This window comes from Python bivittatus, unplaced genomic scaffold (assembly GCF_059951505.1).
Source record: "Python bivittatus isolate LINGU-HERP-01145 unplaced genomic scaffold, Pbiv_v1 ctg000480_np1212, whole genome shotgun sequence".
In the NCBI taxonomy this organism is placed as follows: Eukaryota; Metazoa; Chordata; class Lepidosauria; order Squamata; family Pythonidae; genus Python; species Python bivittatus.
The window spans coordinates 69,548,741-69,565,419 of NW_028277075.1; the positions used below are offsets into that span (position 1 = coordinate 69,548,741).

Consider the following 16,679-nt stretch of genomic DNA (forward strand, 5'->3'; position numbering starts at 1 on the left):
TTGAAGTAACTGAAGCTTCTGGACCATTTTAAGGCAGCCCAACTTAAAGAGGATTGGAATAATCCAAGTGAGAAACTACCAGAACATGAATAACTGTTGTGAGGCTGCCTCTGTCAAGTAAGGTCATAGTTGGTAGAGCAGCCAAAGCTGATAAAAGGTTCTCTGTGCCACTAAGGCCACCTGGGCCTCCAGTGACATGATGGATCTCGGGGTATCCACAAACTGCAAACCTGCTCCTTTAGGGCAAGTGCAGATTCCTCCTGGACAGGCAAGGCACCACTCACAAACAGTATCTCTATCTTGTCTGGATTGAGTCTCAGTTTAATGGCCCTCATTCAGTCCACTACCCTGCCCAAGCACAGGTTCACAACAGCATTAGAGGTTGACCAAAGCCATTTCTGTGTGATAGCGCTGTGACATGAAAATGGGACTCCATACATATTTTTTATTTTAGGTGCCTTAGGTTGGCTGGCCCTCTCCATTTCACTCTGCATTTAAAACTGGTAGAATTCTAGTTCAGGCCAGAAAAGTCTTATCTTTGTGGAGAATAGATTGACTTGCTAGGTAAATTGACTTAATATGTCTTTACAGATCGCTCGTGATTTTAATCCAAACTGGATGAGTGCTGTGGAGATACTGGATGATGACAATTTCCTAGGGGCAGAGAATGCATTTAACTTGTTTGTATGCCAGAAGGACAGGTGAGGTGACCTTCTAAAAAGGTAGGCCAAAATGAGCCAGTAATAGCTACAACAGGGAGCAGAAGATTAGGGCAGAAGGTTCACCCTATCCTTTTTCTTAGTAAACTTTTTGTATTGCAGTGCTGCGACAACTGATGAGGAGCGCCAGCATTTACAGGAGTTTGGGCTCTTCCATCTGGGTGAATTTGTCAATGTCTTCTGTCATGGGTCCCTAGTCATGCAAAATCTGGGTGAAACATCTACACCGACACAGGGCTCAGTGTTGTTTGGCACAGTCAATGGAATGATTGGTAAGGTTAGATATTAAGACAGAGACTTTTGCCATCTCCCCATATAGTCTGGCAAAATAGCCTGGTCACTATTGGAAGACACTGGTACTTGGGAGGGCTTAATCTGGCACTAAAATAATATCCTTTATATCCAAAATGAGCATATAAATAGATAATTATTGATTTCTTTTTTAAAATAATGGTCTGTCTTTATTCACAGGATTGGTGACTTCACTGTCAGAAAGCTGGTATAATCTCCTGTTAGATGTGCAGAACAGGCTCAACAAAGTCATTAAGAGTGTTGGGAAGATTGAACACTCTTTATATCCTTTCTTTCTCGTTGTCTTCTTTAACATACATAACACTTAGAAATATTAGCCGTTGTGCAAGAATCAAGATTGGTCCCTGCCTACCAGTTTACAGCTTATAGCTTACAACACAGAAAACAAATGAAGCAATATGAATGTATTCTTTCCTCTTACATCTTGAGGAAAAACTAAGGGTAGGATACAGAAATGGACAGTGAGAACTCTGGTGACACAACAGAATGTTTCTAGTCACAAATTATAGCTTGTGTCCTTCTTGCTCCCCTTAAAAGCTGCTTTTTAGGTTGAGGAACTTTCTGGAATTACAATATTTATGGGCCATGGAGAAGCTGCAATACAACACTGGATTAAAGTGAAGAGCTTATCAGTGCCTTAGCAGTGCAAGTCAAAATAATTCAGCTAATCTTATGGATATTATATAATAGCTGGAGATCACATATTTTGCTAGAATGTAGTTTCTGTAATTATGGTTTATTGTATATAATTGGGTGGGTTGGCATAACACGCTAAACCATAAATCATTGTGTACAAACTGCAACGGCTGGGTAAAACAGTCTAAGCCAAGACCAGATAGATTACATTATGGCTTAGTATGTTGTGTGAACCAGGCCAGTAACTACTTGTAAGACTTTAGAGTAGAATCTTTCACAGGATGAAAAGAGAACTTAAGGCAGCCTTCTATAAATTGTGGGTAAGTTAAGGTACAGTACAAAGGTAAATAATAATCAGAACATAAACAAGTTGTTACCATGATACTGGGTAAACAAGTAGAAAACTTGTACTGAAATAACAGAAATGTATTGGTGAAACAGATGTCTGGGAAAACTAAAACGGCATGAAGGGAGAAAGGGAGATATTCATGGCAAGATGAAAAATATTCAAGGGTGGCCAGAATTGAAGAAAGCACTGGCCAGTTTTGACCAAATTAGCACTCGTCAGTTTTGACCCAATTAGATAGATAGGGGTTTCAGTTCTTTAAATTAAAAGCCCTTACTCTCTTATTGTGAACTTTGAACAATTTTGACAATAGCTGTGAAGATAGTATGCTAAAGTTGCAGTTCCACATCTATGTCTAGAAGTACAGTGGTACCTCGGGTCATGAACTTAATTCGTTCTGCGACTCTGGTCACGACCCGAATCAAATTTTCCCATAAGGTTCAATGTAAATATGGTTAATCAGTTCTGAACCATATGTTGTTGTTTTTTTAAACCACAAAAATATGACACAAAGTACAGTACAGTATGAAGAGAGAGAACACTAACCTTGCTTGAGGCATGGAGGACAGGAAGGCGGGTGGGGAGGCGGTTATTGTTTGGAGGGAGAGTCCCCCTCCCTACAGGAAGCCACGACCACGTGTCACAGCAGGGAAAATGGCTGCGGATCCTGTTCGTCACCCGATGCGGAGTTCACGAACGGAAGCAAAATTTTGCAAATGGTGCTGTTCGTGACCCGAATTGGTTGTGAACAGAAGCGTTCGTGACCGTACCACTGTAATTGTTAGTGAATTCAGTGAAGCTTGCTTATAAGAAAAAACTAATACTTAGATGTTTGATCAAAGACATATATGCAGATGTTTATAAGAAGCATCCTCTCCTCATACAATGTTGTTCATAATATTCCATACATCAAGAGATGAGTTTGGCCATGGTAATTCACCGTTCTCCAATCCATCCCAGTAGAAGAATCCAAGCAAAAGTACAAATTCTGTTTTGATCTTACATGTGCAGTGTGGCTGGGATTTGCAGTGCTCTGCCGTTCGAGTTGGTATTCTGGCCGTGCTTGTTGCAGCAAGCGCACTGTTTGGTTTTTGTTTTCATCATGAATCGGGAAGAATAAATGGTTACGTGGAGCCCCTTTAAAATGAGTATATTGAAAATATATATCCAAAAAATTGTTTCACCTTGCACAAAAGGAACCTATCTTTGGCAGATATACAATTTGCTTTGTTTAAAGAGATTCACATGGCAGGGCTTTTAGAACTCTTCTTTGCCAGTTGAGTCAATCAATTTATTACGGTCACCGACCAGTACAAGCGGCAATTCTGTAAAAGCATACACCTTGAGTCTAAAAAGTGATAAGCCAACTAAAATCAAATAGATTTAAAGTTACAAATTCCAGTTAATATTAAAATCCATTTCTGTCACAATCTAAATGAGCTCCTTAATCAAAATTAAGTACAATCTTATTAGTTTATATTATAACAACTAGTATTTTGTTGGATATAAACATATATAAAAGTAAGAGTATAAGATATACAGCAAAAGTTATTACGAAGGGATTCTTTGCCAGAAATATTCCAGAAATATTTCAGATTTGAGTACATGTTCATTAGATGAATTAATTATTGTTAACACGGCATGACTATGTAGGCTATTATAGATTGGCAGAGTTGTCATGCTTTGCTTTCAGGCTTACCAGATCAAAATTTGAGGCTTAGAATGAAAAATATTTTTTTCATTGAACTCCCATACAGTTTACATGTTACATAGCGACTGGACCAAATTGGGTCAGGATTATCCATAATACTGCAAGTATCCCCTTCTTAATTTCATTAAATCAGGTGCTGTTTCTCCCCTATTATAACAAAATCTAATAGTGAAGAAAATTTCTGCTTCAACAGAACATATTATCCTTTCAGTTTTTGAAGAATTCACAGTGGTGTTTGTCAATAAAGTACCTATTATTCTTTGTTGGTGGCAACAAAGGGTTATTACATGGGTAAAGCATCCAGAATTTATTCCTTTTAATTTAAAGTGTGCATGTTCTGCATGTCATACCATGTATCCACAAGCATTATCTTAAATGTGATATCCAATACAAAAATAATGCATCAAAGAAAATAAGGCAGATTTAACAAAAATATAACCAATAGCTGTGAGTAGTGCAATAGTACCATCAATAAATAGCAAATACCAAGAATAACTAAAAATGTTTTCAATGTTTGCTTAAATTGTAATAAGGTTATTAGTGAAATTGTTTCAGTCCTCTGAAAAACAGCCTAATCTTTTGAAAAAGTGCTCTTCTGTCACATGAGAATGCAAACTGTCATCTGCTAGATAAGGATTAGTATCGTATTAGGCTATGCACTACACATGTGAACAACTTGCTGTAATATTTGATTTTGACTGTGGAGGCTGAAAATTCTCAGATTGTAGTTTGAACTGGTCTGATTCTATAGGATCTTCCTTATCAAGGAAGATTAATGACTTACATTGTACTATGAATTTACTGTTTCTGTGTGTGAAAAACACTGGAGCAGTTCTTACAGCATACTGTTATTTTTATGGGAAAGTTGAAGCCAGATTTTGCTGAAAGTTTTATTCCCTTGATTCTTGATTTTACCTGGAGATCATTTCATACAGAACGCAAGACGGAGCCAGCAACTGGATTTATTGACGGAGATTTAATTGAAAGCTTTTTGGATATCAGTCGGCCCAAGATGCAGGAGGTGGTGGCTAACTTACAAGTAAGTTGAGAAAATTTCCCATGTTGAGACAATCCTTGTATTGGGAATGGCTTTAATTCTGTGCTTGCTTATTTGGAGGAAACTTATGAACTTGCACTGTTTATTGCACTGTTAGGATTAAGAGGTATACACCTTTGGCCTTCTGTCTGCATCATGGCTGTGCTTCACCTTCTGCCTCTTGCCTCCTTGTTTCAGATTGATGATGGCAGTGGAATGAAGAGGGAGGCTACAGTAGATGACTTGATCAAGATTGTGGAGGAGCTCACCCGTATCCATTAGCTGAGTGAGAAGATACTTCCTGCACCTTCCTTCAGGATAGCATATGGAGTCTTTCCCAACTGGTTCCCTAGCCAGTTTCACTGTAATGCTTGAGCAGTAGCAATGTGCCTGGATGAAAGTGGGACATCTCTGAACTGAAGCCATCTTGCTAAGGACTTGCAAATGCAGTGTTGGCTGTTGATGACATTGTATTCTGCTTGGATTCACCAATCCTGTAGCGCTCATCTGCCAACCTAATACTGGTCCCAGCTGGTTTTTCCCTCTGAGTAACAGCAGTTGGCAAAGGTGTCCCTCTATCTAAACTCTTCCCACACTTCATTCACTGTTGTCTTTTAGAACCTCTGAGTTTATTTTGTTCCTGGTGTTTGAAGTGGAGGTATTTCCCCATGCCCCTCCTTGTTTGGATGAGAAGGTGGCTAGGTGGCTGCAGTGGCTGTTGGGAAGCTGGAAGTGATGTTCAGCTCTTATAAGGTGCTTTCAGAGTTAGGGCTGCTTAATCCTGAGGAACCCAATTGTGGGTAGAGGCCTCTCTATTCCAACAGCTTTGCTGCTTATTCAGGGAAAAGAGGCTAGATTGCAATTTTTCTGTTATTGGTTTTGGAATTTTACCAAATAAAAGTAGTCCAAGAGGAAAGGTTTGGCTGTTGTCAAAATCTTTTCATGCTTTTCTGTACTCCTTTACTGAGGAGGAAAGAAACTTAACTTGGTTTTCTTATGTTTTACATTTCAACACTCCAGTTATTCCATCTGTGGGGAATTGAATACTCTTCTTTAATCTCATTTTGCTTTTGTGTTTGCTTCCCAAAGAATCTGCTCAGTAAGTTTGTAGATTTTTTTTTAAGAGGATGACAATTTAATAACAAGGTATACCTCGTTACCTATTTTTTCTCTTTCTTGCCAGTAGGAGGCAGACTTTTAAGAAGAGGAAGGGGTGGGATTTTGTTGTTGTTGGACTGATAAGCACAAGATCCTCCCCTTTGTTCTGCTGACACATATTAAGACTTTTTATTTCCTTCTAGCATGTTAGAAGAGTTAGAAGAGGCTTTTTGCATTAGACATATTACTCAAGTTTTCTTCCTTTCCTTTCACTAAAAACGTCCCCTGACTATTCCGTGATAGAATTTATGGACTGGGGAAAAGGCTCTTCTTCAAATTCTTCCCACAGGTTCATATAATTACATCACTAAATGCCAAAAAGCGGAGTGAAAATATTTCACAATTCAACCTTGATAAAAAGTTAGATGCATAGATGCAACATGCCTCCACTGGATTCTCCTGAAATCACTTCATTCTCTTCTCAGTTGGAGAGAGGGAAGAAACCTGATGTGTGGTAGACTTTCAGATCCATCAACAAATCCTGGATACTTGTTTCATGTACAGTGGATGGGTGTTATTTTGTTCTTCAGGGTCTTGAAGGAATTTGGGCAAGCTTTAAGCTATTGTAAAAATGAAAAAAAACTGCATAGTTCTCTTATAATGCTCAGCAGAGGGCAAAATGTTTTTTAAAATGTTGGAAGGGTCAGCAGCTCCCAACACCTACAGCATCTACAATATGAAGCAATACCCTATACAAATCTGTCTCATACACTTGGTGATTGTGCTCTCCCATGCCTTCTAAAAACATGCCCCAGACACTATTGATGGCAGGTGTTTAGGTCCATTGCTTATGTTGCATTTCACAGCTGCTTAGATGAGGTGTTAAGGCTGCTTGTGTCAAATGCAGCTAGCTTCCTGAAAAATGGTTTATCTTCCCCAAAGATAAATACTTGGCAAAATAGTACATTTGAAAATGTTTTATACAAAATGCAGGCTCTTGTAATCATATCTTCGGGCTGTGATGCTAATGGCCAAGTTGCTGGATAGAATAGAATGCCATCAAAAAGCCTGGCTGTATTCTCAGGAGGAATGACAAAAGAAATCTGAGGTTTCAGAGATGTTAAGACTAACTGCATTCAGCAGTTATTTGGGCATGGCCTTAAATAAGACAAGCATTTACTTGCTTTCACTGTCGTCCCTGCTACAGGGAGTCTGGTATGCATGAATATTCAAATGACTAAGCATATGCATTTCAGAGGTATCTGCAGGTTTTATGGCTTTTGTTAAAATTACAAAAGCTGTGTTGTGTTGCATACACATACAAAAAGAGTGGCGCTTGTGTCACAATGGCAGAATGCTATTTTCATTATTTGTCCCCCTTGTGGATGCCTCTGGTTCTTTATTTTATTGTGAAATCACAATTGGGAAGTATCCCAGATGGGGGGGAAAAAAACATCCTTGTTGCAATTATGCTAAAACTGCTATTAAAATAAGGGGTCTGTATATATTTTTGAAGCCCTTCCTCAGTGCACATTATGCTTGCCTTATATTTCCAAGTAAGTACAGGAGGCACAAATGCAGAAATATGTAGTAAACATTGTGCTATATATTGAAATATGTGCCTGTTTTAACTCATTGAGCTCCGGAAAGCAGTTGATATAGAACCTAGTCCTTTTTGTAGGATACTGTCACAAAGGGGAGGGGGAAGGGAAGAGAATTTCCAACATTTTCATATGTGTCAGTTGCTTAGAAAGTGGGGATATATTAACATTACAAATTGAATCATTTTAAGAAAGGGCTGCAATGTGTCACTGTTTTTCTTTCTCATTTATGCAATGCTAGTTACTTTTGCATTCATTTGCCAGAAAATGGGAATATAGTTGTTGTTTATTGAGCATTTGAATAGAAAACTGCTTGAACATTTATCAAGGCTTTCTGCTGAAAAATGGTGGGAGATTCTGACCATCTCACTCCGCTTTGCCATGGCATTCAAACAATATGCATTTGATCTTCCTACCATTTATTTCATATGGAGTATGTTCTGAGTATGTTCATCAACCTTATTCCTACATGATGTGAGATATATATTCTGTATAATACTTCATCAAAAGCTTCTCAGGAACACAGCTTTAAAAAAGACATTATATATACACATACTGTACAATTAACAGTAGTTAATAACAAACAACTCTTAATCCCTAGATGCAGTGGATCTGATACTGATGTTCAGGACTTTTTGATTCATAGGGAGCTGGTTGAGATGTTACAGTTCACATTTTCAAACAACAAAATCAGGACATTTGCATTGCTGAATGCTCATCTATGTTAAGAAAAAATATAAATAAAAATAAAGTTCAATCCTTTAGGGCTCATTTCTAAATGGGTATATGTATAATTGCACTGCAAGTCTTCCTGTTTCAGAAAGCATGCTGTGAAGAAGAAACCTGTTTCCTATACAAGATTAATACAGGCGAATGTTCAGCACGGAACCCTCTTCTGTCTTATGAAGCAGATCAATCCTAGCACGAGAAAGAACCAGAAAGCACCTTAGAGGCCATTTGTCTTCATCCAATTTTTAATTAGGACTCCTAGGAGAGCTCCCCCCTGAACTTGCACATCAGCTGACCATCAAGAAGATACATATCTAAAAATGCACAGCATTAGAAATAAACATCAAGAGGAGGATTTCTTGAAGGAATCTTGGTATCCCTTTCCAATATAAACAAGCAGAGTTTGATAGAGTTATAGTTTTTGTAGTCCAAGTAGCAACAGAGTAAGCATAGGTTTCTCCTTGAAGCCACAAAGCACAGTGATGATGCTTTTGTTTATTCGTTTTCCTCCTGCTCAGAGAAATAATGTGACTCGGTAGGTTGGTGAGGGTCAGTGTGGTGGAAGTATCCTTTGTTCATCTGTCTAAAGGGCAAGTGTGGCTCAGAAATACAGAATGGAGGGAAGTGGCGTGGCGTGGCGGGGGCAGAGAGATGGTCCCAAGTGCTTTGGATGAGATCAAAATGCCACATTGCTGCTTCCTTCATCCTTTCTCTTGTGGTTTCCTTCTCACTTTTTGTATAAGGTGTGAATTAAAAGTTTGTGAAAATTCTTGGAGATTTTGGGGAAAGGCTTATTCTCAAATTTTATTCATTCATGTTCCATGTATCAGTCTCTAGTCCCCAGGTTTCCTCCCCTCCCCCCCCCCAGCAATAATTTCCTGCACCACTCAGATCTACGTTTTGGAGGAGAGGGCAATAAATTCCCTCTCCTCCTCCTCCTCAATCTCACTGGTGGAACCAGGAGGTAAGTACTATGCAAGTAAATATGTGATGCATCCTAACTGGAACAGAGTCCCTCCTGATAATAGAAATCCAGATTATATTTGATGTATGCAGTTTTAGATTTTGGAGAAATCAACAGAAAATAAATCTGATGCATCATCTTTCAGATGTTGAAACAGAATAGATGGCAAAGGGGGCCCTTGGTAAGATACAGTTTCATGAAGTTGATCACAGTCTGCAAAACCTTACATGAGAATAAGCTTGTTAGCCTTTAAAATGATACAAGACTAATTGCTTTTGCAATAGGATTGTAGTGGTTTGAGTGGCTTTTTAAACGTTTCCAGGTTTAAGGGCTTACAGAGAAGTGCTCTGCATCTGCTAAACATAAAAATAAAACTTGTTTACATTCCCCAAGTTGCATAACCCCGATGAAGGATGGTACTTGATTGCTTATTACCTATAAGGGTTGCCTGTGGCTGTGACACTAGTTAAGCCAGGAATGGCTGCTTTGACAATTCCAAAGGATGCATTAGCATAGGAAGGGAAGCCGCGTTGTTAGAGTAGTGGGGAAAATGCAGTCTCTCAAAGAGAGACTACATTGCCAGTGTAATTATTGAGACAACACAATGGATTCCTTATGTCCACTGAGCAAGCCTTGCTATTTTTCATTAAGAATGAGACCCTCCCAACTCCCATATGCTCATTCTTTCCCTTTCCTCCCTTCCCTTGAGAGAATCTTTCTTAATTTTCATGCTTTTCTCTCTGATTAATTTCCTTCTTGAACTTCTGAGCTGGATTAGAGTGGATCGTCTTAATAGCTATGACTAGTTCTACCATGTGATTAGTGTACTATTTTTTTTAAATGACGGCTATTAATGATGATTCTATTGAAGAATACGTGTGGGCTAATGTCTTTTTGTGTATGCTTATACACATTAATGTACACTGCTTGATCATCTCGAGTCTGGCGCAGGCGTTACTCTAAAACCTTAATGTTGGATTGTTTGGTTTTGGCATAGCTTGTGTGAATCCAGTCATTGTGATTAGTAAATTAATGGCTTAGTTTAGCAGGATGAGTCAACCTAATCAAGCATCGGTTATTCAGTAAACCAAGCTTGAGCAAACCCTGGCTTAACACGGGCTGTTCGTGCTTCAGAATGCAGTTTTGTTCAACTCCTGAAACAACACCTGTTTTTTCACGGGTGGAAAATCCGAAAAGACAGCTGGGCAACTGAAGCGATTTTGTTTTTGGCCTCTGCTTTTCCTCTCTCCCCGCTTTCCCTTTCCCCCCTTCCGGCCCCAGCTTTGCAGCTCCGCTCTGGAACAAGGCCCCCAATGTATTGCAAGTGGCAGCTTAGCCTGCTATTCACATCGGATGCGCCTCGGGTCTTCATCCCCCGTGGAGCTGCTTGGAAGCCTTTATCTGCCGCGGCTCCTCTTTGGTACAGGCGGGAAAGCAGCCCAGGGAGGGGAAAGGGGAGGAGGGGACATTCTTGAGCCTCGCCAGATGTGGAAAAGGAGACTTCTAAAAATGGGGTGGGGGAGCCTCTTCCCAGTCCAACAACAAAGCTGCTGTGTTTTGAAGCCTGGGAGCCTCCCCCCACATCCCCTCTCCTGGTGCCCCCGCTCTGCCCCCCGGGGGGGGGCGAGGCAAGCACCCTTTTGTACACACGCACGCACACTCTCGCACACAAGCAACGCTTTTTTCACTCGGAACACTCGGCTGGGGAGCCCCGCAGCAATCTGAGCCCGCTCGTGGGGAGGAGCTTCCTCCCCACGCCGCCGCCGCCGCCGCCGCTGCCCTCAGCTTGAGAGCATTGATCCTCGCTCCCCTCCTCTGCCCAGAAGGCGCCCCAGCCGCCTCTTTGGTGGGAAGAGTCCAGACAGCTCAAGCCATGCTGTAGGGGGCCTGTGGGGAAGGAGAGGGCGGGGAGGGGCGGGGAGGGAAGGGAAGGGAAGGGGAGCAAAGCATCTCTGCGGACTGGGAGACGCTGTCATGTTGGCCGAATTGCTCTTCCAGGCTGCTTGGGTGGCTGTGTTCCTTCAAGGGGCTCAGGGGAGAGTCTACACAGGAAGGAGGAAGCTTGCCAACTTCGCCGTAGAGAGGTACCTCTTCGCCGCCGCCGCCGCCCCCGCCGCCGCTATCCATCCTCCAACAGGGACAGCCATGTCCTACAGCTGTAGTACTTTCCCCCCTCCCCAACGGAACCCCCCTGAGTCTGGCTGGGGAACGGGCGAACGGCGCCTCCTCGCCCCCCCGCCCCCGCGCCACGAGCTGGGCAGAGCTTCCAGTTCTTTCAGGGCGAGTGCAGCGGGAGGAGGCGGCGCGATAGGTAGTCGGTGCCTTCTCTGGCAGCGTCGGTGCGCGTGCAGGGAGACGGCGGCGCTTGCCCGGAGGAACAGGAATTGGCTCTCTCCTTCCTTCCTTCCTTCCTTCACTCCCTCAGGATGCATTTACTTCTCGGTGTCTCTGTCGGCCGTGCCCTCTCCAGCTTGGCAGAGTCCTCTCTAGCAGCCTCCTCTCTGAAAGGTGTAGATGAGCAAGCCGTCGAGGGTTGTGCAGTCCAAGGCGGCAGGACAGGACTGAGTGTCCACTTAAACCAGTGTGCCAAAACGGGGAGAAAAGTTGGCTGTGCAACTGAGGGACTGTGCTTGGGGGCAAGATGGAGGGAGGGAGCAATGGTGGGTTTCCTTCACTGCATGTCCTGGTTTCAGGATGCCAACTGATCTCATGTTTCTGAGCTTGTGGCAGATTTAAGCAACTTGTTACTATAGATGTGCTTCAGTTCATATGAAAAGCGGAAAGGGATACATGAAGCCATGTTAGTAATGATAATTAATTATTATAGTCTCAAAAAAAGAACTACTGCTATGATTATCCATACCGTGTGTTCTGGCATAGCTTTTTCTTCCTTGCACCACCATATAACCCAAGTCCTCTTTTGTTTCAGGAGTCTTGTCTTATCTTACCAATGCAATTTGTAAGGTGGGTGCTCCATTCTCTTTTGTGTCAGAAGGGAAACTTTATGCTGCAAGCCTATCACAGCACCTTTCTTTAGCTCATGAGCAGCCTGAACCTAGCGACAGGGAACGTTTGCATCACTATTCTATGCACCAAGATTGTCCTACTGAGCCTCTGCAATGAGCAAAATAACCATTAGGCTTCAGTGAGTGACTTCTCTGCCCTCAGGCATCACCCACATGCAAGGGCTGTGACAATCTCTGATCAACATCCATACCTCTGTGTCCCTGTCACGGTGTGTTCTTTTAGAACTGGAGGTGTATTTAGGTTTGCAAAGATAGCAATTGACCCAGAGAAACAAGAAAAGAATGTGCTGGATTTACTACTTGTGTGCTCAGTGTGGCTTGACTCTTCCTGGTTCCACTCAGCTAATCACCTTCTCCTCCACTGGCGGAAAGAATCTCTTTCAGGATCTTCTGACCAATCGTTCCCCAGAGACCAGGGCTTTGCCAACGACAGCTGTCTCCCTTCTTCCCATCTTGGATCTTATGTGTGAAGATGTCATCTCTCTGGGATTTCCCTTCCTCCAGGGAAGCCACCTGTGGACTTTATTCTCCCTCCCCATCTGAGAACTGACAACTGCTCGGCACACTCACATATCTTCACTTTTTCCCTCCAGCCACTCTGTTTTACACAGTCTTTTTCTCTCCTCTCCATTTCTCTCCAATTTTGGGTCAGACTGGCAGCATGTCCCCCAGGAACTGAGGAGGTAGGTGTCCCCCCAGGGCTTTAGTCCCCAACACCTATATACCAGGCTGGACCAATAGGACTGCTGTCTCAATGTCTCCCCACAACAGCCCTGGCTAGCAGCCAGGTCAGCTCATCAGCCCGCATGACAGCGCAGCTGCACTTCAAGGCTAGAAATGAGTTTCTTCTCCCCTCCTCTATCTCCATTTTTGGACTCATGCCAGCCCAGCAGCAGCCAAGCCAGGCCACTAAAAAGCATATGCCCGAGTCCCCATCATGCTGCTGGATTTTCCCACCTCTTCGGCACTAAACTGATTAACTTCCAGCTTAGCTCTTGCTCCAGTGGGAACTTGGTGAAGACAGTTTGTAGTGTTTATTCTGGTGCTGTAGGGTGGGAAGTTTTGTATTGGCAGCAATTCCAGCCTTATCTCTTCTCCTGGATTTCCTCCTCCTTCTTCTGAAGCCAAAGCACCATAAGGCCTTACATTCAACCCCTGTTCTTTCACTATGATCAAAAGGGCAGCTGCTTTCCTGTATGTCCCCACCCCCGCATAATTGTCTTTTTTTATGCATGCTGCAAATGCAGTCAGAGAGTGATGAGATGGGGTCCTTGCTGGAACACTGTTTTGTTTGCTCCCCCAGCCTTTCTGTCCTTTTCTTTCCCTGTCCTCATCCTCTGTCGCCCAAGAGAGCAGACACTTGCACAGCAGCCAAAATGGCAACAGAGAGTAAGAAGGGTGAGGCTGGTGGCTGTGTTGAAGTGTCATTTACTTGTTACTTAAAATCTTACTACCCAGAATGAGGAGAGATGCTTATGATGTTGTCCCTCTTGTGTCAAAGCCACTTGTCTGGCTTTGGCTACTGTGCTTCTCTGACTGGGCTGGACAGGACACCATCTTTTGTTCTAATTCTGGCAGCAAAATGTTTTGGACAGCCCCCAAATCTAGCTACTATAAACCATTAAATTGATAACTTCTGCAAGTCTGTGTTCCCTGCTGCCCAGGAAGAATGGATTCTTGGTGCAATTTGACCCACTGTACCTCTCCTCCAAATAGTTTCTCTGTCCCTTAAACGCAGCATCAGTTGAGTTTTTGCTCCAACATGCTGTTATATTTTGCTTGGTGCCAACCCTATGTTGCCAGCTTGAGAAGCTCCATGGCTGAATTAAACAGTTGCAAGTCAGGCTGCAGTTTGTGCTTTTTCCACAGTATTTAAATCTCTTTCTGCATACGTTCTCAATTACTTTGCCAGCTGTGCACAAACAAACAAAAAACGGGAGGGAGGGAGGGAGGGGGGAAGGAAGGAAGGATCTCAAACTGTCTCTTTCATCCTCTTTCAGGCGTCGCATTGGACCACATGTTTGTCTCTCTGGTTTTGGAAGTGGATGCTGTCCTGGATGGATACCATCTCCAGGGAGCGGACAGTGCACCTTGCGTAAGCTCCTAGAACCTCTGGAAGAATCAGCCAGCACAGCCTTATTATTACTTTTAAGCCTTGTTAGCAAACTGATGTTCATTAAAGACTTGCTGCAAAGGTTATCATACTCTTGTGAGAACACACAAGGGGTTCCAAAGGAGGACAGACAGGGAACAGCAGCAGCAGATAGCACCGCAACTGATATGATCAGTGGCCAAAGCAGCCCATTAGGAGGCAAGTAGGAACAGTGTCCCTCCATGCTATAGGTGGTTGCACTGCAGTGAAGAACTTAGCTCTGAAGCTCAGCTTACAGGATTTGTTTGCCTTTAGGGCATTTCCTTCTCCCAGCTGATCCTGGGAACTCTAATTTTACAACTACTGTATGGATAGTCTGTGTAAAGTGTTACTTACGTTAGAGCTAGAAAACGGCAGTCCTCCAAATATTTCTGAACGATTATTTCCAGCATCCCTCACCATAGCCATTCTATCTGCATTTCTACACACACACACACACACACACACACACACACACACACACAAATACATACATGCATATAAAATTCTTGCCGAGTCTAATGTTTTCTTGGCCCTCCTGACAGCACTCTGTTCCTTTGGCTGTGGCAGCGGTTTCTGCATAGCTCCCAATGTCTGCGCCTGCAGGGATGGAAGGCAAGGTGTCACCTGTCAAGGTAAGCTGAACTTCCAGAAATGCTACCAGCAATACTGTTTGCAGCAGGACACAGGATTCCTGTGGAGGGCCTGCCTGGTACCCACAAGATGAGATCTTTGATTTGTGGGTTTAGTGTATATAGTCTGGGAGCCATAAGAGAGAGCCTGTGGAGTGGATTGCAAACTTCCATTCCATTCCATTCCATCTTTGACTTATAAGTCTTTTTCTAATAACAAAAACTCTCCTGGGATGCAGTTCCTCCCATCATTATAGCCCTATAAAAGGAGAACTGTACTAGGCAAAAACTCAGCTGACAGCATTGAAAAAAGACAGGGAAATGTGGAGCAGTTTTCTGAGAGGACGAGATCATCTGTAGTATGAACTGACTGGGGAAACATTGGGGGAGATGGGTGGTTGAAAAATTTAATAAATAAAAAAATAAAAATAAAACGATAACAGAAAACCCTCTTTGCTACCATCTAGTCATTATTCTGGTTTCTGCAGCCCTATTTGACCTAAAGACTCCGGCTCAGACATTTCTGCTCACACAGCACTAAGTTGGGGATGCTTGTCTCTACCTCTCCCCTATCTCACGGTCCTTGCATTCTTATTACCTTACAGATTTCCCCTATTTGAAACCTCTCTGTGAAACTGTCCCGTCTTGTTTTTTTACAGACCCCCCTGGAGTCTGTGGGGAATATGGCTGTGACCTCACCTGCAATCATGGGGGCTGCCAGGAGGTGGCAAGGGTGTGCCCACTGGGATTCTCTATGACTGAGACAGCTAATGGTGTACGTTGTGTGGGTAAGCCAGAAGATGGGGTAACTCTCTCCCTGGGAATCAGGAGAAATGGACCTTCAACACAACTTCCAGGCTCACAGGGAGTTTTCAGACTTTTAAACTGAGCAAGTCATTGGTCTTTTGCTATAGCAAGATTGGTCAACATCTGGCCATACAGCTCCACTTCTGTGGCTCTAGAGCATCCCCAGATCCTGCTGCTGAAATCTGGTATCAGCATTTTTTTTTCCAATTCCCCCCCCCCCCGCCAAATGAGAAACAAGTCACAAAAAGGGCCAAAATTTTCAGCTCTAATCATTCTGTTAATATCATACGCCACATGACTTTTACATACCTAAGAGCCCTCCCTGGGGAAAAAAAGGGAAAGGAAAGAAAAGAGGAAAGGAAAAGGGCCACCCTTGTCCAGATGGTTGCCTGCCCCTTCATCAAAAGCTGGATCAATAATTGTAATACATATTGGCAGATCTAGCATTTCAATGCCTTTACATGCACTGTATTTTTGAGCATAACAGTTATGACGGTGGGGGAAAGATAATGTATCTGGGTTTGGCATTTCATCAGTGGCATGTTTATTTCGTTTAATAAGTTTTTTAAAAAAATGAATTGTGCTACAACTCTTTTTCACTTAAACTCTCTGTAGACACACACAAAAATGCAACAACAGTGCTGGCCAAAATAATAATACCGAGGCTGTGCTAAGGTGAAAAGGTGTGATGATGGGGTTCAGTGTTCTAGAATGATTCTGTACAAATCAAAAAGTAAAAGGAATCTCTTCTTCAAGTGAAGCTGAACTGCTGACATCATGGACATGAGAGTATGGATGTGGCTTGCGCTGCCTTCTTCTGAAATATTTTTTCAACTTCTCAGTCACGCCCACCTCTCTGTTGTGCCTAGCCCCTGATGGCCATTTTAGGCTACTGTGGATATATGCCCACCCTTCTGGTCACTCAGTAGTG

The 16,679-nt window shown here is 42.8% G+C and overlaps 2 protein-coding genes across 3 annotated transcripts in view; both read left to right on the top strand.

Annotated features, from left to right (window-relative positions):
* DDB1 (damage specific DNA binding protein 1) overlaps positions 1-5,676 on the top strand; it is a 28,553-nt gene extending 22,877 nt beyond the window's left edge. The window contains exons 23-27 of the mRNA XM_007441380.4: positions 592-701; positions 822-991; positions 1,191-1,293; positions 4,640-4,763; positions 4,959-5,676. Coding sequence (XP_007441442.1) covers positions 592-701; positions 822-991; positions 1,191-1,293; positions 4,640-4,763; positions 4,959-5,042 — 591 coding nt within the window. The 3' untranslated portion in view covers positions 5,043-5,676. The remainder of the gene's footprint in view (positions 1-591; positions 702-821; positions 992-1,190; positions 1,294-4,639; positions 4,764-4,958) is intronic.
* Positions 5,677-11,112: 5,436 nt separating this feature from the next.
* The window catches only part of VWCE (von Willebrand factor C and EGF domains), a 30,643-nt gene continuing 25,076 nt past the window's right edge, over positions 11,113-16,679 (top strand). The window contains exons 1-4 of one of the 2 annotated variants that reach the window (XM_088146202.1): positions 11,113-11,236; positions 14,179-14,273; positions 14,855-14,944; positions 15,601-15,729. In XM_088146202.1, coding sequence (XP_088002328.1) covers positions 11,127-11,236; positions 14,179-14,273; positions 14,855-14,944; positions 15,601-15,729 — 424 coding nt within the window. In that variant the 5' untranslated portion in view covers positions 11,113-11,126. Of the gene's footprint in view, positions 11,237-14,178; positions 14,274-14,854; positions 14,945-15,600; positions 15,730-16,679 lie in introns of those variants that run through there. The other variant, XM_088146203.1, reaches the window with a different exon arrangement.